The 25,229-nt window shown below is 44.3% G+C and overlaps 2 protein-coding genes and 1 pseudogene across 3 annotated transcripts in view; 2 read left to right on the forward strand and 1 right to left on the reverse strand.

Moving 5' to 3' along the window:
* The first annotated feature begins 412 nt into the window (after positions 1-412).
* Positions 413-1,369, forward strand: OR2B11 (olfactory receptor family 2 subfamily B member 11). The gene is given in 1 exon segment (NM_001391665.1): positions 413-1,369. A coding segment is annotated over 1 exon segment (957 nt).
* Positions 14,112-14,948, forward strand: OR2H22P (olfactory receptor family 2 subfamily H member 22, pseudogene; annotated as a pseudogene).
* Positions 21,238-25,229, reverse strand: part of NLRP3 (NLR family pyrin domain containing 3) — a 31,994-nt gene continuing 28,002 nt past the window's right edge. For both annotated transcript variants that reach the window (XM_023618258.2, XM_070233549.1), the window contains exons 10-11: positions 24,896-25,066; positions 21,238-21,892 (exon numbers count right to left, since the gene is read on the reverse strand). In XM_023618258.2, the coding sequence (XP_023474026.2) occupies positions 21,793-21,892; positions 24,896-25,066 (271 nt within the window). In that variant the 3' untranslated portion in view covers positions 21,238-21,792. The remainder of the gene's footprint in view (positions 21,893-24,895; positions 25,067-25,229) is intronic.

Genomic DNA, 25,229 nt, shown 5'->3' on the forward strand with positions numbered 1-25,229 from the left:
CAAGAAAACCTGAGGTGGCCAATTCCCATAAGGAGTTTGTAGAGAGAAGTCAAACGTTCTAATGGTGATGGGAGCTGTGTAGACTTTGACCAGATGGGAAGAAAATTGTTATTCACGTGGTATGCAGTTGAAGCAAGTATTTTCTCCCCACGTTATAGATACAGAAGTTGAAGTTCGGAAAGATTAAATGACATAGTCAAGGTCACAGAGTAGGAGGGAGAGCAAGACACTTATACAGCTGTTCTGCCTCCCGCTTCTGACTCTACATCTCAGCGTCTCCACAGAGCTCAGACAGGGTGAAACCCACATAGAAGCATGGACACAGGCATGAGGAAGACAATTAATTCCTCTTCTCAGGTTTTGTTCATTCCAAATTTCTTCATTCATCACAGGTGCCAGAAAATGCCTCAGCATGAGAAGTGACAACCAGAGCTTCTTGGGGGATCCCCCTAAGGACTTCATCCTTCTAGGTGTTTCTGACAGGCCATGGCTGGAACTCCCTCTTTTCGTGGTCCTCCTGGTGTCCTATGTGCTGGCCATGTTGGGGAACATCGCCATCATTCTCGTGTCCCGGCTGGATCCCCAGCTCCACAGCCCCATGTACATCTTCCTCAGCCACCTCTCCTTCCTGGACCTCTGCTACACCACCACCACGGTCCCTCAGATGCTGGTCAACATGGGCAGCTCCAAGAAGACCATCAGCTACGGTGGCTGCACAGTGCAGTATGCCATTTTCCACTGGTTGGGATGCACTGAATGCATCATCTTGGCCGCCATGGCCCTGGACCGCTACGTGGCCATCTGTGAGCCCCTCCGGTATGCGGTCATCATGCACCGCACTCTTTGCCTGCAGCTCGTGTTGGTGGCCTGGCTCAGCGGCTTCTGCAACTCCCTCGTTCAGGTTGTCCTGACAGTGCAGTTGCCCTTCTGCGGGCGGCAGAGCCTGAACAACTTCTTCTGTGAGGTGCCAGCCATGATCAAGCTGTCGTGTGCTGACACAGCCGTGAATGACGCCACGCTGGCCGTGCTGGTGGCCTTCTTTGTGCTGGTCCCCCTAGCTCTCATCCTTCTCTCCTATGGCTTCATCGCCCATGCAGTGCTCAAGATGCGGTCCTCCAAGGGCCGGCGCAAAGCCTTTGGGACCTGTTCCTCCCACCTGTTGGTGGTCTGCTTCTTCTACCTCCCTGCCATCTACATGTACCTGCAGCCCCCTTCCGGCTACTCCCAAGAACAGGGCAAGTTTATCTCGCTCTTCTATTCCATAATCACTCCCACCCTCAATCCCTTCATCTACACCCTGAGGAATAGGGATGTGAAGGGAGCTCTGAGAAGACTCCTGTCAAGGATCTGGAGGCCCTGCAGAAGATGAAGCCCTGAGACGGGTCGAGCTCCACTGGTTACAGGACCCGGGCCCAGCGTACTGTGTGCTTACAGGGTCAACAACCGAACAGTGTGAGTTTTTTGAGAGATTTGTGAGCTCCCAAGCCCCCTGTCCAGAACATTTCACCTCCTGCGTGGCCACAGTCTCTGAAATCCCACCTCCCACTGGAGTCTTTAATTTTAAAAGGCCGTATGTTTTTAACTGTTTAAGCAGAATTGACATTCAATAAGTATTTGTCAAGTTAATTAATTTCTAATGTCCTGATTCTTTCCCCTTCTCATCTTACTATTTTTTCTGCTATTTTTCCCTTTCCCATCTTCTCTCTTCCTTTTCCATTACTCCTAAGTATATATAATGTGAAACCAAAATATAATCTTATTTGTAATAAATTATGTTCTTCTCCATATACTTAAATCTCCATAAATTATATGTGACTTTCAAAGAAATTCCAGAAATGAAGTGACTCACTCCCTTCTTCCTGTGACCTTCGATGACGCAAGTTTTCTTCCTCAGAAAGTTTCCCCCCTGTTGACTGGGAACGAGCACATCATATTCACCGTGGATGTGCCCGACTCTGTGTTAGATTCCACGGGTACATATCAAAATAGCGTGATCTCTCATCTAAAGAAAGAATACACTCTAGCTGAGAACACAAGGTATAAACAAAATCAGAGTTACAGACAATATAACTTTAAATAATAAGTTCAAGATCATGGGCAACATTTGTAAAAGGCTTCCAAGATACAGGTACCAGAGCAGGTGTGTTCACGTACACCACCTTGTTGAAACCTCAGATAACTCCCTGATGCAATCGCTTCTATGATCCGCCATGGTCATAGAGAATCTATTAGAGACGTTGCAGTAACTTGGCCAAGCTCCTTCTGGACTGAGGGACTGAGACCAGCACTAATGCCCACTCTGGCTGCCTCCTTCCTGCTTCAGCAGATGCAGCTGTGATGCTAGGACTTGAGATCTGCATTTTGTTTTTTCATGTTCTTTATTTATGTTTAATTTATTCATTTTTATTCCCCCTGCCATGCATATGCCAAATATTAACATAACCTAGCAGAGAAAATAGATATAATAATAATAACAATTGTATGACAATTAGGACAAAAGGAAAATTAAGGAAGTCTTTCTGACAGCAAAGGCAAAAGGGACATATAAACCACAAAGCTATAGGACTTGATTTAAAAGACGCAAAGGACTGCGTTTATTCCTGATTCCGTGACCACAAAGGATGTTTTCCCTGGGCTGCCACAGAGCAGCCACAGGGTAACAGCTAAAAGCCCTTAGAACTACTGTAGAGAATACATACAATGATGTATAAGCCTTTTTTTCTAACTTTTCCTAGTGGCACAGGTCCCGGACTCAATTCAATGAAAGCCATGTAACATGGATCTGAAGGAAGTCAGTCCACACATACAGCTATGTAGTGATCTGTCTAATTCTAGGACATGTTTGAGGGCCCTGAGGACTGTTTCCAGGAGAGATGTGCTAGCTTAGAGGTCATCTCCAAGTCTTTTCTGATCCTTGCAGTGAGAGGGGGAGACTGATAGAAGGAAGAGAAAGTGATATGCTAGACATTCCCAGGCAGGACCCTAAGAAATCTGCTTACGAGCTTCCTGCTAGTAACGCTCTTTCTGGGTCCCCAAGTCTCCAGGGGAGAGGACTAGCCAGCTAAGACCACGGTGCTGGGGAGGCTGCAGCTGGCTGCTCTCGTCACAGGCCCACCTGAGCCAGGCTTCCAGCTGGCTCTGCCACACCCGGGTGGAGCTATCCTAGACCCTCCTGACCAGCCCACCCACCAGGTGAATACCACCCAGCAACCTCAGTAGACACAACCTGGAGCAGAAGAATCTCTCAGCTGAGTTCTGCACAAGTTCGTAACCCACAAAATGATGAGATTTAACAAATCAGTTGTTACTCTAAGCTGCTAAGTTTCGGGATGGTTTGGCAGGCAGCCATAGACAGCAGGAGCACCAGGGGCCCCTAGGATATTCAGTATCCAAGTTACGTAAAGCCACAGCATGAACATGGTGAATTTTCCAGAAGGATAAATATTACTCAAGGTTTTCTGAGAAAATATTTAACTAAGTCAACTGATAATTAAATTAAAGCAGGCTTCCATTATAATGAACTGACATCATAGATAGAAAAATGTAGATACGTTTTTATAATGAAAGCCAAGATTTCAAATATTTTGTCTGCTTTTGGTGCTCAGCTCTGTATTACTGAAATTCACTTTTCTCTGTTTTTATGAGCACTTTGTGTAGAAATGTGAGAAGCACTCATGAAGAGGAATGGACACGAGGTGCACTCTTCAGGTATCCCATCGAAAGTATCATTTTTGCCAAGAAAGCTTTGGGAATATATTGGCCTGTCTGCGAATATAACGTGACTCTTTAAGTGATTCTTGGACGTGGGTGTTGTATGTTGTGACCTAAGAGCAAAGCCAGAGATCCATGACAGTCACTCACTTGCTGCTCTCGTCAAAATGGAGGGGCGTCATGGTGAGAGGGGAAAGAGGGGCAAATATATTTCGTCGTATCCCTGGTGCTGTCTGAATGCGTTGAGTGCCTTTTAAATCTGAAAGCAACAAAATGAGGTGGATATAATCATTATCTGCATTTTTACACATGCAGGAAAGTGGGGTGACTTGCCCGAGGTGACCAGGCAGGTGGAGGATTGAGACCCTGCGTGCGAGCAGCAATTTTCCATTCCCTACTAAGTGTCCAACCATTCTGTCCAATTTTGACGCTGACTCTTGAGTTAGCACAGATCTCACTGGTTTAAGGGACTTGGTCCCACAAGGCTGCCCCCGCTTCAGACACCAGCTGCAAGTCTCAGGGGCCAGCCCCTTCTAACCAATTCGGCTGGAAATTCGGGGGTTCCTACAGCCCAGCCTTCAGGTTCAATGGTTCACCAGAAGGACTCACATGACTCATTGAAAGCGCTCTGTATGAGGATCGCGATTTTGTAATAGAGGAAGAGCCAAATGGTAGAGACGCAGCGGACAAGGTCTGCTTTGGGGCTGATGCACAGCTTCCGTGCTCTGTCCCTCTGGAGTCAGGGTGTGTCACCCTCCCAACACACACACGGGCGTGACACCAGCCAGGAAGCCCTGCCAAGCCTGAGTGTCCAGGGATTTACTGGAGGCTTTATTATGGAGGCCTGATGGATTAAATTATTGACCATGTGATGGACGCCGTCTCCAGATCCTCTCTCCTACTCAGAGGCAGGGGCAATGGAGTCGAAAGATCTGATCCTCTAATTACATGCTTGGTCTTTCTGGTGTGGCCAACCCCTTGCTTGAAACAATCCAGGGGCCCACCATGAGTTCCACTGAAATTAATCCAGGTGGTGGAAAGGAGCTTTCCACAAATAAATAACAAAGGACACTCCCATCCCTCAGGAAATCCCAAGGGTTTTTGAAGCTCTGTGCCGGGCACTAGGGACAAAGACCAAATATACTTCTTTGTTGTACCACAGACGCGGACTCCCGAAGCCTCATCTTAACCACTACAAGATCTTGAAATAAAGAGAACAAGAGGCATGAGGGGCGCAAATCTGACCGCACTGGAAGTTAGGAGCAGCCCCCTGGACGCACGGCTGTGCCTCCAGCAGCTGCTGCTGAAACCCAGCAGGACGGCGGGGAGAGGGAGCCAACCATCCATCCCTGGACCTGCAAGCCGTGGGGCTCCAGGGAGCATCCCGTCACCATGTCCCTGCTGAGCCAAAGGTCAACCCCTGAGCCACAGGGCGTGGAGTAAATCCCGGGAGCTCCAAGGTCACCAAGCGGCAAATCCCTTAAGACTGGAGCACCCTCCCAGGCAGAGTCCACAGCTGTCCGGTGCTCAGGCCTCCAACAAGCCGGAAGACTCCAGGGCCTTGGTTTCTTCCATCCTCATCTCTCAGCTCCCACTGGGCACAGAGGGGAAACAAATGTGTGACCCATGCTTTCTCCAGAGGCCCTGGCTGCGTCCCCTTTGTGGCCACCCTCTTGCTCCTATTAGAAAGGTGAACGGGGTTCGGGAGGGGACACACTGGGGCTGCCACCTTCCTAGAATGCCCCCAAGTTCTTCACCCCGGACCTGGGAGCTATCATCCTCTCCTCTCTCTAGATTATGATTTTTAATGTAGAGACTAAGAAAGCAGCACTTCTTTAAAAAAACTAAAAGAAAGTGGTACAAATACTCCCTCTCTGACATTTTACACTGTTCCTGACACTTAGAGATTTTCTGCACTTACTAGAAAAATCAATCTCGGACATGATGGTGGCCATTTATCATGCACATAACTGCAAAAACTTTTTGTGACTTCAAGTGGCCCTTGTACGGGAGGAGTAGGCGCCAGATTTATTTAGAAACGCGATGTGGCAATCCTCTGGCATTGAGCCAAGAGGCAGCATTTTAAATGAGAGCTTTAAGAGGAAGGAAGATGGAGCAAGCTGCCACCACTGCTGCGGGAGTGCAGACTCAGGAAGCGGCCTCTGCTGCAGCAGAGGAAGGAGACCAGGGTGGGCACAGCCAGGGGGACCCGCTGTCGGTGCAGGCACTGGATGTGGGGTGCCCGGCTTCACTCTGGGATCAAACCGCCCCACGACCGTGCATAACTGTGGGAACAGGTCTAGCTGGACTGATCTGACTTTGTCCACACTGCTTGTCTCTCCCAGGTCCACCCGCTCTTCCTACAGTTAATGACGATTCTGCTTCCAGTTGTCCAGGCAACTGGGTCACTTTCTGGACCTTCTGTTTGGTTCCACTGGTCTATTTGTCTATCTTTGCACCAATATCTACCAGGGTTTATTTTTCCAGTTTTATTGAGATACAGTTGACATACAACCTTGTATAAGTTTAAGGTGTACAACATAATGATTTGATAATGTATATATTGCAAAATGATCGCCACAATGAGATTAGTTAATGTCGATCACCACACAGTTACAGTGTTTTTCAATGTGATGAGGACTTTTAAGAGCTACTCTCTTAGCAAATTTCAAATATACATGACAGTATTGACTATCGTCACCCACATCCACAGGCCTTATTCATCCTGTCACTGGGAGTTTGTACCTTCTGATCACCAGGTTTTAAGAGCCGTGGCTTCATAGAGGTTGTAACATCTCCTAAGGAAAGTCTTGCTCACTTGCTTTTTTCTTTACAAGTGTTTCTACCTGAATCATGTATATGTGATACACATATGCATTGTATCTGTAACCAAAACCTCAGGTTGTACACTTTAAAGATATACAATGCTTATTTTTCAATCATTCCTCAGTGAAGCTGGAGGAAGAGAACGTGTCCTTACTTTTTTTTCCCCATGAAACTCATTATCACCTTTGAACATACAGTATAGTTTTCCTTTCAGTTTTCCTTAGTGTCTTTCCTCCCCGTAGAATGTGCATTCTGTGGTGGTAGAGATTTCTTCTGCTGTGTTCCGTGCTGCGTCTAGAGCAGAGCCGGCACACACGGATTCTTGTCACATGAGTGAGCGAGTTCAGAACCCTGCCAGCTGTGCTGCGGCTGCAGGATCTAGGACACGTCGCTGACTGTGCCTCAGTTCACTGCTTTCTCACTTGCGATACATGCTGGTATTGACAGCCCCTCGAAGGTTAACTCTGAGTGAGATGATTCCTGTAAAGTACTTAACTCAGTACTTCCCTCTGGTATCAAACACAAGTAGGAAAAGAAAATAGGCACGAAGCCCAGAGAAACCAAAGAGAGGAAGGAAGCTGGTAGTTAGTGAGCATTTTCTGTATCCCTGCTCAGGGTTGGAGATCTACAAACTTCATTTTTAAAAATTACTAAAGGTTTTGTGTGTGTGTGTGTGAAGAAGATTGGCCCTGAGCTAACAGCTGTTGCCAGTATTCCTCTATTTTATGTGGGAAGCCGCCACAGCATGGCTTGATGAATGGTTCTAGGTCCACATCCGGGATCCAAACCTGTGCACCCCGGGCCACCGAAGCAGAGTGCGCAAACTTAACCACTATCCCACTGGGCCAGCCCCAAGAATATGTATTTTTGAGTTTCATTTTACACAGATGAGAGAGCGTGATTTAGAGAGGTCGCATTAGTCAAGATGGCACAGCAAATAGGACGCTCACTGAGGATGTCCCCACAGCTCCCTCTGAGTCAGGTTCCTTGAAGGGTCCAGCTGTCTCCCTTCCTCAGAATCACTTAAAGTCCTTGTTTAAAGGTTGCCTCCTGAGTGGACGCCAGAGCAGCAGAGGCAGCCGAGGGTGAGCATGGGGCCCTGGACACGGAAAGTCACGTACAGCTCTGAGGCTCCTGCAGGGGAAAGGACTTGCTCAAGGCCCCCCAGGATCCCTGGAAGATGAGGCCCAGGAGATCAGGCCAACGGAAGGATAAAGAATCGCAACAGACGAAGAAGAAATGCTCCTCCAGAAAGTGAAAAAGCAAGGACAATGCAGAGAATAAAAAGCACAGGACCTGTGTGGAGAGAAGTGGGACCAACGCTGGCAGGGAGCAGACTTCATAATCCGTCAAGGTTGGACACCGAGGCAGGTCAGAGGAGGAAGGGAAGCCACGTCCTCGATGATCATTTGAGATCACTGCCTGAATCTCCGTGGATGTATTTCACTGTCATCCTCTTCCACACTCAGTGTCGCCATCCCACCAGTGAGTGTCATTGCCACCACATCAGGGAAAGGCAGTGACCTAAAGCAGTCGTCCTACTTTTGGAAAAATATCACAGTTGATAGCTTACCACATCAAGTCCATGGAAAAAAAAAAAGGATAAAAATCTAAGTAAAAACAGCATCTATAGGGAACAGAACATATCAAGGACTAAATCTTGAGGGAAAACATGTAGTGAGATAACTTTCTGAAACATGTTGATGTTTAAAGCCAACGGTTTTATTGAGATATAATTTTTGTACCATACATTTCATTCATTGAAAATGTGCAATTTGATACGACACCTAAAGCACAAGCAACAAAAGCAAAAATCAACAAGTGGGACTACATCAAACTAAAAAGCTTCTGCAGCGAATGAAATCCTCAACATTGTGAAAAGGCAACCTACCGAATGGGAGAAAATATTTGCAAATCATGTATCTGATAAGGGCTTAATATCCAAAACACACAAGAAACTCATACAACTCAAGAGCAAAAAAACAAATAACCCAATTAAAAAATGAGCAAAGGACCTAAATAGACATTTCTCCAAAGAAGGTACAGATGGCCAACAGGGACATGAAAAGATGCCCAGCATCTCTCATCATCAGGAAAACGCAAACCAAAACCACAATGAGATATCACCTCGCACCTGTTCCAATGGCTGTTATCAAAAAGACAAGAAACAGCAAGCGTTGGCGAGGACGTGGAGAAAAGGGAACCCTCATACACGATTGGTGGGAGTGTAAATTGGTGCAACCACTATGGAAAATAGTATAGAGGTTCCTCAAAAAATTAAAAATAGAGTTACCATATGATCCAGCTATTCCACTTCTGGGAATATGTCCAAAAAAATGAAAATATTAACTTGAAGAGATATCTGCACCCCCATGTTCATCACAGCATTATCCACAACAGCCAAGACATGGAAACAAGCTAAGTCCCATTGATGGATAAACGGATGAAGAAAATATAAATGTATAGTACATATATATATATAACGGAATATTATTCAGCCATAAAAAATGAGGAAATCCTGTCATTTGTGACAACACGGATGGAGCTTCAGGACATTGTGCTAAGTGGAATAAGCAGACAGAGAAAGACAAATACTGTATGATCTCACTTGTATGTAAAATGTAAAAAAAAAAAACTCCTAGAAAAAGAGATCAGATTTGTGGTGACCCGAGGCAGATGGTGGGGGGAGGGGAATTGGAGGCAGGTGCTCAAAGGCAGCAACTTCCAGTTATCAGGTAATAAGTCCCGGGATGTGATGCACAGCGTGGTGACTGTAGCTCACACTGCTGTGTGTTATAGAGGAAGGTCGTCAAGAGAGCAGATCCTGAGTTCTCACCACGAGGAGATGAATTTCGTTTCTCTTTTTTTTTTTTTAAAGATTTTTATTTTTCCTTTTTCTCCCCAAAGCCCCCCGGTACATAGTTGTGTATTTTTAGTTGTGGGTCCTTCTACTTGTGGCATGTGGGATGCCGCCTCAACATGGCCCGACGAAGGGTGCCACGTCCTCGCCCAGGATTTGAACTGGTGAAACCCTGGACTGCTGAAGTGCAGCACGGAAACTTAACCACTCGGCCACGGGGCCGGCCCCTCTTTTCTTTTCTTTTCTTTTTTTGTATCTATATGGGGTGACAGATGTTAGCTGAATCTAGCATGGTAACCATTTCACAATGTACATAAATCAAACCATTGTGCTGTATGCCTTGAACTTATACAGGGATGTAGGTCAACTATTTCTCAATAGAACTGGAAAAAATGTAGAATTCAATGTTTTTTTGTATATTCACAGAGTTGTAAATTCATCGCCACTGTTTCAGAATTCCTTTTCGCCCAGAAGAGCCCCCACTCCCTTTAGCCATCACCCTTACACCCCACTCCCCCCAACCCCAGCCCTAGGCAAACATCTACTTTCTGTGTCTGTAGATTTGCCTATTTAGGACATTCCTTTGAGATATTCTGACATGCATTTTTCACTCCCAGTGATTTCTGATGCCCCTAGAGCGTCCCCTCTGAGGTTGAAGCACCCACCATGTGAAGAAACCATTCTTAACCTGGACAGTTGGATTTTGTTCTTTTTTTTTTTTCCTGAGTAAGATTCGCCCCGAGTTAGCTGTGCCAATGTTCCTCTATTTTCATATGCGGGATGCTGCCACAGAATGGCCCCAGACTAGTGGTGTAGGTCCGTGCCCTGGATCCAAACCCAGGCCACCAAAGTGGAGTGCGCCAAGCTTAACCACTAGGCCATGGGGCTGGCCCCTGGACAGTTATTTTTAAATACCTACATGGAGAATGAGGTCACGACTGTTTGAGGGCCAGGGTTTAGGCAGGACCCCCCTGAGCAGCTCATCAGCGGGCATCCCGGGGTGCCCCCCGCTGCTAGTGCAGCTGTCCTTTAGTGTCCCCAAGAATCAGACACAGGATCCTGACTTGGTTGGTGTTCCACAAGCGCTAATAGAAAAAGGACACACTTTCCAACTTTTCAAACCTAAAACTACAGAAGCAGAGAACAAAGCCCAACAGGAAATGACCGTTTTCCACCATTCACCCCCGCCACGCGTCAGGAGCCCTCGCGTGTGGTCATGCACGCCCACTCTCCTCACCACCTTCAAGGCAGTGGGTTTCCTCCTTCTTACCTTCTCTGCTGACTGGGAGACTATGTTAGGAGGCCTGAGGAGAAATTTTATAAGCTAAAGTCACTTAAGCAGAAGCAAAGGTGACCTTGATTCTAAAGAAAAGGGTAGAAGGATCAGTAATGCTCCTGCAGAAAGGATGGTGACGATTAGTGTTTTTCAATTTGCTGAGATACAGTTGACCTAATTGCCATATAAGTTTAAGCCACACGGCATAATGGTTTGACTTACATACATTGTGAAATGATTACATCTATCATCTCGTATAGATATGATAAAAGAAAAAGCAAATAAAAGAGAAAAAGCTTTTCTCCTTGTGATGAGAACTCTTAGGACCTGCTCTCTTAACGACCTTCTTTCACGTCACACAGCAGCGTGAGCTACAGTCACCACGCTGTGCATCCCCAGGACTTATTACCTGATAACTGGAAGTTGGTACCTTTGAGTACCTGCCTCCACTTCCCCCTCCCCAACCCTCCGCCTCTGGGCACCACAAATCTGATCTCTTTTTCTAGGAGTTTGTGTTTTGTTTTTTTGTTGTTGTTTTTTACGTTCCACAGATAAGTGAGATCATACAGTGTTTGTCTTTGTCTGTCTGACTTACTTCACTTAGCATAATGCTCTCGAGGTCCATTGATGTTGTTGCAAATGGCAGGATTTCCTCGTTTTTTGTGGCTGAATAATATTTCATCGTATATATACACCACATCTTCTTTATTCATTCATCTATCAGTAGACACATTGTTTTCATGCCTTGGCTATTGTGAATAATGCTGCAGCAAACATGAAGGTGCAGATATTTTTTTCAAGTTATTGCTTTTGCTCTCTTTGGACATATTCCCAGAAGCAGAATTGCTGGATCATATGGTAGTTCTAGTTCTAATTTTTTGAGAAACCTCCATACTGTTTTCCAAAGTGGCTACTCCAGTTTACGTTCCTACCAACAGTGTATGAAAGTTCTCTTTTCTCCTTTTCCTCCTCAACACTTGTTATCCCTTGTCTTTTTGATAATAGCCATGTGAAGTGATATCTTCTTGTGGTTTTGATCTGCATTTCTCTAATAATTGATGATGTTACGCATCTTTTCATGTACCTGTTGGCCATTTGAATATCTTCTTTGGAAAATATCTATTCAGTTTCTTTGCCCATTTTTTATTTGGGTTGTTGGCTTTTTGCTCTTGAGTTGTATGAGTTCTTTATATGTTTTGGATATTGACCCCTTATCAGATACATGACTTGCAAATATTTTCTCCCATTCTGTAGATTGTCTTTTCACTTTGCTGATGGTTTCTTTTACTGTGCAGAAGCTTCTTGGTTTGATGTAGTCCTTGTTTTATTTTTTATTTTGTTTCTCGGGCTTTAGGTGTCATATCCAAAAAATCATTACCAAGACCCATGTCAAGGAGGTTTTCTGTTTTCTTCTAGGAGTGTTATGGTTTCAGGTCTTACATTTAAGTCTCTAATCCATTTCGATTTAATTTTTGTGAATAGTCTAAGATAGGGGAAAAGTTTCATTCTTTTACGTGTGAATATCCAGTTTTCCCACCACCGTTTATTGAAAAGACTGTCTTTTCTCCATTGAGTATTTTTGGCTCCCTTGTCAAATATTTAGTTGACTGTACATGCTTGGGTTTATCTCTGGGCTCTCAATTCTGTTCCAGTGGTCTACTTGTCTGTTTTTATGCCCGTAGCACACTGTGTTGATTACTGTAGCTTTGTAATATAATTTGAAATCAGGAAGTGTGACGCCTCCTGCTTTGTTCTTCTTTCTCAGGATTTCTTTGATTATTCAGGGTCTTTTGCAGTTCCGTATAAATTTTAGGAATGTTTTTTCTACTTCCATAAAAAATGCCATTGGATTCTTGATAGGGATTGCATTGAATCTATAGATGCTTTTGGTAGTATTGACATTTTAACAATATTTCTTCTTCCAATGCATGAACACAGGATACCTTTCCATTTATTTGTGTCTTCAATTTCTTTCATTAATGTCTTGTAGTTTTCAGCATAGCGATGTTTTCCCTCCTTAGTTAAGTTTATCCCTAAGTATTTTATTGTTTTTGATGCCCATGTAAATGGGATCAATTTCTTTATTTCTTTTTCAGGTAATTAGTTGTTAGTGTACAGAAACTGATTTTTGTATGTTGATTTTGTATCTTGCAACTTTACTGAATTGCTGACTAGATCCAACAGTTTTGTGATGGCGTCTTTAGGATTTTCCTCTATATAAAATCATGTCATCTGCAAATAAGACAATTTTACTTCTTCCTTTCCAATTCTGATACCTTTTATTTCTTTTTCCTGCCTGATTGCTCTGGCTAGGACTTTCAGTTCTATATTGAATAGGAGTGGTGCGAGGGGGCACCTTGTCTTGCTTCTGATCTTAGAGGAAAAGCTCTCAGCCTTTCACTATTGAATATGATGTTAGCTGTGGATGTGTCATATATGGCCTGTATTATGTTGAGTTAGGTTCTTTTTATTCCTGATTTGTTAAGAGTTTTTATCATGAGCAGATGTTGAATTTTGTTGAATGTTGTTTCTGCGTCTCTTGAGATGATCTCATGATTTTTTTCTTTCATTTTATTATTGTGGTGCATCACACTGATTGATTTGCATATGTTGAAACATCCCTGCATCCTTGGGATGCATCCCACTTGATCATGGCGAATGGTCCTTTTGATGTGCTACTGAATTCACTGTGCTGGAATTTTATTGAGAATTTTTACATCTATGTTCACCAAGTAAATTAGCCTGTAGTTTTTTTTCTTGTGGTATCCTTTCTGGTTTGGCATCAGGGTAATGCTGGCCTTGTAAAATGAGTGTTCCCTTCTCTCCAATTTTTGGAAGAGTTTGAGAAGGTTTGGCATTGTTACTTCTTTAGATGTTTGCTAGAATTCACCAGTGAAGCTGTCTGGTGCTGGGCTTTTCTTGTTTGGGAGGGTTTTGAGTACTGATTCAATCTTCTTGCCAGTAATTGGTCTATTTGGATTTTCTGTTTCTTCCTGATTCAGTCTTGGTAGTTTGAATGATTCTGAGAATGTCTCCATTTCTTCCAGATTGTCCAGTTTGTTGGTGTATAGTTGTTCGTGGTGGCAAGGGTTGGTTCCGAACATTCGCCTACCACATTCTTGCCTTCTAAGACTTTGTTAGAATCATCCAAGTCTGAAGAAATGAACAGATGAAAACGTCCAAAAGGGAACTGAGAGGAAAGGCCAGTGAAAGTTTAGAGGAAATATTAATACAGGACAGGCAATTTTCTAAAATCAAAAGTCCCTTTTCTCTGCCTCCTGCAGGTGGTACTCTAGTTGATGTGCTGCTCCGTATAGTTCCAGGCGGGTGCTGGGTGGACTTGCCAACGACACCGCCCTGGGGGGCTTCATCCTTTTGGGCTTCTTGGGTAACCCCAGGCTGGAAAGGACCCTCTTTGTGGCTGTAGCCATCTTTTACATGGTCACCCTCGTGGACAACACCACCGTCATACTCCTGTCCCACTTGGACTCCCACCTCCACACACCCGTGTACTCTTCCTCATCCACCTGTCCATCCTGGACTCTGCTTCACCACCAGCTGCATCCCTCAACTGCTGGTCAACCTGTGGGGCCCAGACAAGACCATCACCTGCCTGGAATGTGTGGTCCAGCTGCACACCCCCCTGGGGTTGGGGGCTGCCGAGTGTGTGCTGCTGCTGCTCATGGCCTTTGACCGCTTTGTGGCAGTGTGCCGACTCCTACACTACACAGTAATCATGCACCCGCAGCTGAGTCACAAGCTGGCATTCCTGGTCTGGGCAAGCAGGACTTTCAGGACCCTGGTGCAGTCGCCCATCACCCTGAAGCTCCCCTTCTGCCGTCACCACCAGGTAGATGACTTTGTCTGTGAGGTCCCTGCACTGATCCTCCTGGCCCGTGGGGACACACACGTCAATGAGCTCCAGATCTCAGTGATCAGCTCCTTCTTCTTGATGGGGCCGTTCCTGCTCATCCTTGTCTCCTACAGGCACATTGCCCGGGTGGCGCTGGTCACCCAGTCCCACAAGGGGGGGAACAAGACTTTCCACACCTGCTCATCCCATGTGGCCGTCATCTTCCTCTTCTGCTCAGTTGCACTGCGGTCTACATCCAGCCCCAGAGCCATTTTTCCCAAAAGAGAGGGAAGTTCCTGACTCTTTTCTACACTGTGGTGACCCCTACTCTCCACCCCCTCATCTACACCTTGAGGAACAAGAACATAAAGGAGGCTTTCAAGAAGCTGTTTGGGAAAAGCAAAATGGCAGGTGAGGCCTGAGGGAGGGGCTCGGACTCGAGGGGAGGTCAGCTTTTGTCCAGCTCCATTGCTCACAGAATTAAACATGTGGCATTTCATGCATGGGAATTCTCATTTATCAACACCAATGCCAAGAGCCAGTAACCTGAGTTGTCCAGACAGTGGACTAACCAAAAGCAAAATTTCACACACCCTGCAATGTTATTCTTAAATTTAAATGTAAGTGTAACATTGCTCCCATCGGGCTGCCACCAGGAAAGAGACACCGTCTCAGTTATTTTAAAAGGGACAATTTATTACAAGGAATCATTAGCCAGCTAATGAAGGAGGTAAAAGGCAAAAGGAAGAAGCAATAACCCCTTACACTGAGGGAACCACCAGGAAAGGACAAGAATTGTTCAAGCGGATGGCCCAGAGGAGAGGCCCCTGGGAGTATAAATTTTTGGACCTCTTACTTCTGAGGAAGGGGTGTTGCTGGTTCTGCTCACCACAAAGTTGGAGAATCTTGATTCCGTTGCTATTTACCTCACCAACTGCCACTGACAGGGTGGAAAAAACACTGGCAGGGCCAAACGAATAAGAAAGAAAACAAACAGGAATCAAAGAGGGAGGAGCACGTCTCCTCCACTAGCCCCAGCCTGCAGCCTGCTCGCCTGTGTCGCCCCACATGGCTGCAGCCAAACAAGGAACCAGCAAGCAAAGCAGAAATATGGCACACACGCGCCCAGCCCCAGCCTCGCGATGGAGCTGACTGGCACAAGTGGGGTTTGGAGTTGCAAGACGCTGGCTCAACAAAAGGCGCATCTCACGACTCTTGACACTACAAAAGGAATCCAAAATACAAAGTTCTAGTCAAGAGGAAGGCACGATGGTAGTCAGCCTATGGAGTCTGCTCAGTCTAGATCCCATGTGCTACTTTCTGTTGAGAACGAGCTCCACGTCTGGTCAGGATAATGACAAGAAGAAGATATGTAAGAGCTGTCATTCGTGAAGTAAACTAAAGGAAACAGTAATCTCAAACTGTTACAATCTTATGACTGAAGGCGTTCTCGCTGTGCCTGCTACACTGGATTTATTTTAAATTAAACATTGTATTTTGAGATAGTTATAGATGCATATGCAGCTGTAAGAATTAATGAAGAGATCCCAGGAACTCATCACTCTGTCCCTTAGAGGTAACATCTTGCAAAACTGTGGCACAATGTCGCAGCCCAGCACATTGACATTGATGCACACGAGATGCAGGGCATTTCCATCCCCACGGGGTCCGTTGTGTTGCCTTGTACAGCCACGCCTTCTGCCCTCACAGCATCATCACCTCCCTTAAGTCCTGGCATCAGCTAATCTGTTCTGTGATTCCACACTTTTACAAATTCAAGAATTTTATACAAATGGAACTATACGGCAAGTAACCTTTGGGATGGACTTTTTTCAATCAGCATAATTCTCTGGAGGTTCATCCAAGTTGCTGTGTGTAGCAATAGTTTGCTTCTTTTTTATTGCCAGGTGGTATTCCATGGTATTGATGTACCAGCTCATCTCATCATTCACCCATTGAAAGCCATCCGGGTTGTTTCCAGTTTGGGTCTGTGATGAATAAAGCTGCTATAAATATTCATGAACAGGCTTTTGTGTGATTATTAGATTTGTGTTTCTCTGCAATAAATGCCCTAGAGTGCAATTGCTGAGTCATGTAGTAAACACACGTCTAATTTTGTAAGAAATTACCATATCCTTTCCAGAGTTGCTGTACAATTTATCATTCCCACCAGCAACCTGTGAGCGATCCAGTTTCTCTATATTCTTGAGAGCATTTAGTGTTGTCACTACTTTTTTTAAATGTTACCCATCCTGACAGACATCTAATGATATTTCACTATGGTTTTAATTTGAATTTCCCTGATGACTATTGATGATAAACATCTTTTCATCTTTCCTCAGCACGTCTTCTTCAGTGCATCTTGACTTTTGCCTATTTTTTAATTGTTTTGTTGTTGAGTTTGAGATTTCAGTTCACATCCGTTTATAAGAAAAACTCCCAAGAAAGTGGGTACAGAGGAAATATACCTCAACATAATAAAGGCCATATATGACAAGCCTACAGGTAACATCATACTCAATGGTAAAAAGCTGAAAGCTTTTCCTCTCAGATCAGGAAGAAGACAAGGAAGATGCCCACTCTCCCCACTTTTATTCAATATAGTTCTAGAAGTCTTAGCCAGAGCAATTAGGCAAGAAAAAGAAACAAAAGGCATCCAAATTGGAAAGGAAGAAGTAAAACTGTCACTATTTGCAGATGACACGATACTATATATAGAAAATTCTAAAGACTCCACCAAAAACTGTTGGAACTAATGAATGAATTCAGTAAAGCTGCAGGACACGAAATCAATATACAAAAATCTGTTGCATTTCGATATACTAATAACAAACTATCAGAAAGAGGAAGTAAGAAAACAATCTTATTTACAATCACAACAAAAGAATAAAATACCTAGGAATAAATTTAATCAAGGAAGTGAAAGAACTGTACACTGAAAACTATACGACACTCATGAAAAAAATTGAAGACACAAAGAAATGGAAAGATATTCCATGCTTGTGGATTGGAAGAATTAATATTTTCAAAATGTCCATACTACCCGAAGCCATCTACAGATTCAGTGCAATCCTTATCAAAATCCCAATGGCACTTTTCACAGAACTAGAACAAATAATTCTAAATTTTATGTGGAAACACAAAAGATCTTAAATAGCCAAAGCAATCTCGAGAGAGAACAAAGCTGGAGGTATCACACTCCCTGATTTCAAACTGTACTGCAAAGCTATAGCAATCAAAACAGCATGATACTGGCACAAAACAGACACACAGATCAATGGAACAGAACAGAGAGCCCAGAAATAAACTCATGCATATATGGTCAATTAATTTATGGCAAAGAGACCGAGAATATACAATGGGGAAATGACAGCCTCTTCAATAAATGGTGTTGGGAAAACTGGACAGCCACACAAAAAAATGAAACTAGAACACTATCTAATACCATACACAAAAATTAACTCAAAATTGCTTAAAGATTTGAATGTAAGACCTGAAAACATAAAATTCATAGAAGAAAATGGAGGCGGTAAGCTCCTTGACATCCATCTTTGCAATGCTTTTGTGGACCTGACTCCAAAGGCAAGGGAAACAAAAGCAAAAATAAATAAATAGGACTACATCAAACTAAAAAGCTTTTGCACAGAAAAGGAAATCATCATCAAAATGAAAAGGCAATGAGAATGAGAGAAAATATTTGCAAACCATATATCCGATAAGGGCTTAGTATCCAAAATATATAAAGAACTCATACAACTCAAAAGCAAAAAGCCCAACAGCCCAATTAAAAATAGAGCAGAGGATCTGAATGGACATTTTTCCCAAGAAGATGTACTGATGGCTGATAGGCACATAGAAAGATGCTCAATATCACTAATCACTGGGAAATGCAAATCCACAATGAGATATCACCTCATGCCAATCAGAAAGGCTATTATCAAAAAGACAAGAAATAACAAGCGTTGGAGAAGATGTGGAGAAAAAGGAAACCTTCATATTCTATTGGTGGGAATGTAATTTGGTACAGCTGCTATGGAAAACAATATGAAGATTCCTCAAAAAACTAAGAATAGAACTACCATATGATTCAGCAATTCCACCGCTGGGTATTTATCTGAAGAATACAAAAACATGAATTAAAAAAGATACCTGCACCCCCATGTTCATTGCAGCATTACTCACAATAGCCATATATGGAAACAACCCAAGTGCCCACGGATGGATGAATGGATAAAGAAGATGTGGTGTATATATCAATGGAATACTACTCAGCCATAAAAAGGATGAAATCTTGCCATGTGCAACAATGTGGATGGACCTTGAGAATATTATGCTAAGAGAAATAAGTCAGAGAAAGACAGACACCATATGGTTTCACTCATACGTGGAATCTAAAGAGAAACAAAACAAATAAACACACCAAGCAAAACAAAATCAAATTCATAGATACGGAAAACAGAGTGGTGGCTGCCAGAGTTTTGGAGGTGGGGGAAATGAGTGAAGGAGTTCAAGTGTATGGTTATGGATGGTAACTAGACTTTTGGTGGCCAGGAGACTGTAGTGTATACATATGTTGAGTTGATGTACACCTGTGGCTTATGTAATGTTATATACCAATTTTACCTCAATAAAAAATATGGTATATTTATATATAGTGTACTATGTGATGTTTTGGTATAAATACATGTTCTGAAATAATCACCACAATCATACTGATTAACATATCCATCGTCTCACAATGTTGGCCTTTTCCTTTTTGTGTGTGTGGTCGGAAGATCTACCCTCTTAGCAAATTTTGAGTATATGATACAGTATTGTTAACTATAGTCACATTGTTGTGCACGTAGCTTTACTTTTAAAATTTGTCTCCATCACATTTGGAATTTTTTGTGTCATGTGAGTCAGAAATACAATCTTTCTGTGTGCATGGCTATTTGTCCCTGCCAGGTTCACTGACCTTCCTTCCTTTCCTCCCCAGTTTCATTGTCACAAATAGCATTTCCATGCGCGCCTGTGCCTGGCATGAACTGTGTCCTGCCTATACCACAGCACCAGTGATCATAGCTCCTGGATGTGTAAGACGGCAAGTCCTCCTATGTCATCAAAGTCTTCCTGGATACTCTTTGCCCCCTATTTTCCGTACATTTTAAAAATTATCTTTCTCTATTCTATGAAAATCCCTGTTAGTGTCTTAATTGCAATTACATTGAATTTTAGTTTCGGGGGACAAAGACTGGCATTGTCATGCTCTTGAATCTTCCCATCCGTGAATATGACACATATATTTACCATTTGGGTCTTCTGTTGTATGATTTTTATGCAATTTTTGATAGATTTATTCTCGGTACCTGATAAATTTTGTTGGTATGATTAGTAGGAGTTTTATTACATTTTAAATTGCAGGTGTTTAGGAAAGCTGCTGTTTTGATTTTTTAACTTTTCACTTGGAAATAATGCCAAATGTACAGAAAAGATGCAAGAATAAGAATGGTATAAAGAACAATCCCATACGACCCTCTCACCCCCCAGGATTTACCCATTGTCAACACTGACATTGACACTCTTGCAGAATACGGCCCGCTGCCCTTTTCAGCAGAACTTCCTCACTTGGGGTTTGTCTGGTGTTCCCCGAGATTAGACTCTGGCTACGTGTTCTCAGCCAGATCCTACTTGGGTAATACTGGTTTCTTCTCAAGTTCTCGCATCTGAAAGCAGAATCCACCTCTCCTCACTGAGGTTGTTTCTTAGATGCTCAGGGCCCTGTCCAATCTCTGCTCTTTATATAGTGACTGTGTTTCTTTTATAACTGCTTAGCCAACTGTGGGGAGATACTTTCCGAGCACACGAGAGCCCTGCTCTTCGTTTGACTTCCTTTGTAGGTTTAGCATCCATTACTGCTTCGTGCCCAGGAGTTTTGCTTTTCCTCTTTCCAGCTTAGCTTTGTGTTTTTAATCACATTTTATCCTGCATGTCAAGGTGTTTGTAGCGGGGGTCTGTGTGCAGTAGCTCACCTCACTAAGATGCAGAAAACAAACACCTAGATCAGACTTACTCAAAAGCATTGGTCCTGGACCAGACACAGAGTTTGCACCAGAGTATGAATCACATACTGCTTCCTTTATTGAGAAAGTCTCAGCTTGAAAAAAGTCAGCTTATCTAAAAAGCACACTTGGCAATGTGGTTGGTTTACATTCTTGCACAAGCTGCTTATATCAACAGTCCGCACTTTGAGTAGCATTGGCCTGGATGGCTCCTTGACAGGAAGTACTGTTTCCATCCTGAACAATTCCACATGGCTCAAGAGTTGCCCCATGTGTAGAGAAGCAATTTATTAACATTTATTAGTGATTTAATGCTGTGTGAAGGGCGTAAATGAACTTCTCCCGGGATGAGATAAATCCAAGATAAGTTCTTATAACTGAAGGCAAAACACATTTTTACATAGTACTTCTTTTTGTGGCTGTAGCCTCATCTCCTCTAAAACCTTCCTCTGCTTGATTTTCAACCTCCTGTCCTAGCAGAGCTGAAATTTCCATCAGAGTTAGGGTGAGGGGATTTTTTTTTCCCATTCATTACAATTTAAATCATTTGGCAAAGAGATTTTAAAAATTCGTAAAGAAATTTAATTTATCTTTAGTAGTTTAGATAAATAAGTAAAAAGATTTCTAGGCACCATCTTTTAAAATTAAGGAAAGCACACAACTCAATAAATATAACAAAGTTTTTGTATCTTCTGAATTATCAGCGAGCTACAATAAACACGAATCGTTTTATTAGAAAATAAAACTGTTACAAAAATAAATAAGTTACTGCCACAAAATTGCAACATAATATACAGTTAACTCGTCCTGTTTACCGTCAGTTAAGAACAAGATGGCAGGAGTGATGATATGGGCAAAATAAACAGAACAAAAAGAAGGAAAGGTCTGAGGGAAGAAAATTTCGAGAAGAAAGCACAAAGAAAGTGCTTTATTGAAGGAGTCCATTAAGGTCACCAAGAGGAGCACACCCTCGGAGGAGGGAGGAGGCGCCGTGACGAGAACCACACCCTCTGGAGGATTCCGTGGCCCTGCTGTCTTCGACCCAGGGCCACAGGAGGCGCTCACACTCTCTCCTCAAAGGCACCACCCGCAGGCTTCCGTCTCCCACACGGCCCAGAAGAACGGCAGAGCTCTGGTCTAACCCTGATGGAGGACCGTCCCTCCACTGGTCCACACCGGATGGCGCAGCCGGAGAGCATGGGCGTCCAGCAGCCCCACGCCGTCGCTACCACGAGGGCTCGAAGACCACACTCAACTCGGGCTTTTCTTCCTGCAGTGTTTCCAATGCGCATTTTGTCTCATAATTGAAATACATTTCACACAGACTGTCAAGACAAACAGAGAGCCTGGGTTATTCTCTCCAAATGACACTCAGAGTTTCTGGCCTTAACCACCCCATCTCCTCACCCCCCCTAACCCCATGGGCTTCCTCGCTCTCCGCTGCCACGCTTCATGCCTGATGTGGTTGCTGTTATATTTTTAACCTTCGAGTCTGGCAATGTTTGAACATATGTACATGTGGAGGGAACAGTATAATGTGCCCCCACGTGCCCATTTCCCAGCTCTGACAATTAACAGCTCCTGGTCAGTCTTGTTGCTTCTGTCTCCCTCTCGCTCCTCACATCATGGACTATTTTAAACACAGCGTTTCACACACCCATAAATGCTTCACTGAGTGACACTAAGTGAAGAAAGCTTTTAACAGCATAACCACAATCCCATTATCACACCTAAAATAGTTAATAATCCTTAGTATTAACCTATGTTCAATCAGTGTCTAAATTTCCTCAACTGTCTGATAAATTTTTCATATTATGTACGTTTAATCAGGAGCCATATAAAGTCCACACATTGCAGTCGCTTGGTATGCCCCTCAAGTCTTCTTGGATATAAGTTCTTCCTTCTCTTTTTAAAAAGTTCCCTCACAACTTAAGTCAGAAATCAGCCCTCTGACTTGCATCGTTTCCAGCAATCTGGATTAGCTTGTGCTGTGGACTGAATGTCTGTGTTCCTCCGAAGGTCGTATGTTGAAGCCTTAACCCTCAATGTGATGGTTTTGGAGATGAGCCCTTTGGGAGGTGGTTAGGGTTAGATGAGGTCATGGGGGTGGGTCCTCGTGATGGGATTAGTGCCCTTGTAAGAAGAGACACCTGAGTGCACACTTCTGTCTCCCTCTCTCTGTCTCTCTCTTTCTCTCTCTGTGCCATGTGAAGACACAGCAAGAAGGCAGCCACCTGCCAGCCTGGAAAAGAGCTCTCACCAGAAATCGGATCAGCCAGCACCATGATCTTGGACTTCCCACCCTCCAGAACTGTGAGAAATTAATGTCTGTTGTTTAAGGCTCCCAGGCTATGCTATTTTATTATGGCAGCCCGAGCTGACGAGACAGGCTGATTGCTTTCCCAGTCCATTTTGAGCCTGTCACTCATCTCCAGAGTGCCCTTCAGGGCTGGCTCAGTGACCCCACATGCAGCAACGTCTCCAGCTTCATCCTGACCAACCCCTCCCTTTGTTTCTCTGTTTCTCTCAGCACCGGGAGTGTTGGCTTTTCCTGCAGCCAACGTGCCCCTCTGTGTCTGCAGAAGGATACAATGTGATCTGAATTTCTATTTATTCAAACCTGCATTCCAGTCAGTGCTCAGCCTTGACAGAAGTCCCTGGGCTAACAGAATTTATATTCTTGTGGTGAGATATAGAAAGCAAACCGGAAAATGGCATAGCATGTACGATGGTGGTCAACGCTATGGAGGAAAATAAGCAGATAAGAGGGAAGAGCATGGTGGCCTGTTGTTTTAAGTAGGATGGTCAGAGACAGACTCTCACAGAAGACCTTTAAGCAGAGAATTTAAGGATGTGTGAGAACAAGCATGTGACTATCAAAAGGGAGAGAGTTCCAGGCAGAGGGAACAGCAAGTGCAAAGTTCCAGAGGTGACCGGGTTTTTGTGAAACTGCAAGGAGACTGGTATGAGTGGAGCAGAAGGAATAAGGGTGAGGAGAAGACAAATTTGCAGAAGCAGTGGGGGCAGAACACATGGTGCCTGAGGCACTGCCGTGAGTTAGTGGCTCTTACGTGATAGGAAGTCTGTGGAGCATGGTGGTAGGAGTAATATGTTCTGACTCACATTTTAGCTACACCCTCCATCTGCTATGGTGAGAAGAGTAGATGCAGAGCAGCCTGGCAGAATGCCATCAGGACAGTGCAGACAAGAAGTGACAGTGACTTGAACCAGGGTGGAAGCCATGGAGCTGGCAAGAAGTGGTCAGAGAGTGGGCCTGCTGTGAAGCAGAGCTAACAGGACTTGCCAATGGATTGGATGTGTGCATAAGGAAGAAGAGGCATCAAGGACGACACCAGGAGTTTTTGGCCCGAGAAATTCAGACCAAGTTTCCACTCACTGAGGTGGGAAGATGCAGGTTTTAGACAGAGAGGAACAGCACAGGCTCGGATTTGCACGCGTGACGTTTGGGAGGCTTGCTAGACATCAAGTGGAAGGTCAGACAAGCATGGGGACAAAGAACTCATGGCGATATAAATTGGGAGACACAGCACATATATAGTAAAGCCAGAAGCCTAGATGGTGTAAATGAGGGAGAAAGTGTAGAGAAGAAAAGTCACCCCAATGCTTGAGACCTGGGGACTCAGCGTGTAAAGGTCAGGATGATGAAGAGCAGCGAAAAGGAGACTGAGCAGAAGCAGCCGATGAAGTAGGAGAAAATCCAGAGAAGAGCGTGTCGCCCCAAAGCCGAGTAAAGGAACTGTCTTCAGTGGAGAGTGGTGATCAGGCCAGAGACCAGCCAGGAAGCTCTTCCCAGAGAGGCAACGGTGCCTCAGTGGTACCACTGATAGTGGAAGGGAGCCTTGGTCCTCACAACTGCAGCTAGGCTGAATTTTATGGAGTCCCTGATCTGGATGTTTCTGGAGCACTCTCTTCCGTTTAGAATCCTCAGAAACAAGACTGACGGTACCTCCAGTACACAAAGACCATTGCAATTAAGATGACCCAGAGACTGGTCTCATTCTTGCACAAAGCACAGTCCCTTGCACAGAAATACAATTCTATTCAGCCACTTTCATCGGGACTTATGCTTCTTTCAGGGAAATAGATGAGAAATCTTCTCCCGCCAAACTGAACCTTGATTACTCTAAATGTCTGGATGAAGTTGAACATACAGTTCATGACTCATATACTCCATTAAAAAATCTACAGCTGGCCCAGGCCCCACCTCATTCTGAGTGCAAGTGAGGCCGTCCCGGATTCTGGGACCCAGTCAACGTTTACTGATGACTCTGCACGCTGCCACGTGCAGCTCTGCAGAGCACACCTACCCCAGGCTCCTTAGGAGGCAGCCCTGCTGTTTGAGCACTTCACAGAGCAGCATGACCCCCAGATCACCCAGGTCGTTGCCGCCCAGGCTCAGCTCCCGCAGGCTCTGGTTGGAGGTCAGCAGTGTGGACAGATCCCAGCAGCAGTGTGAGGTGAGGCTGCAGCTGTCTAACCTGCAAGAAGGAGGGTGATTTACAGAACTTGTGCCCGACCCTCCCCAGCTCGCCCAGGTCTGAGCCTGCGCCGTTTCAGACGCAGAGGAAGCACAGGAGGAACGAGCTTGGACCAGTGTTACAGACCCATGCTTATTCTTCCCTCCTCAGGTGGGAGCGTTTT

The sequence above is a fragment of the Equus caballus genome, chromosome 14 (genome assembly GCF_041296265.1).
Source record: "Equus caballus isolate H_3958 breed thoroughbred chromosome 14, TB-T2T, whole genome shotgun sequence".
NCBI classification, from domain to species: domain Eukaryota; kingdom Metazoa; phylum Chordata; class Mammalia; order Perissodactyla; family Equidae; genus Equus; species Equus caballus.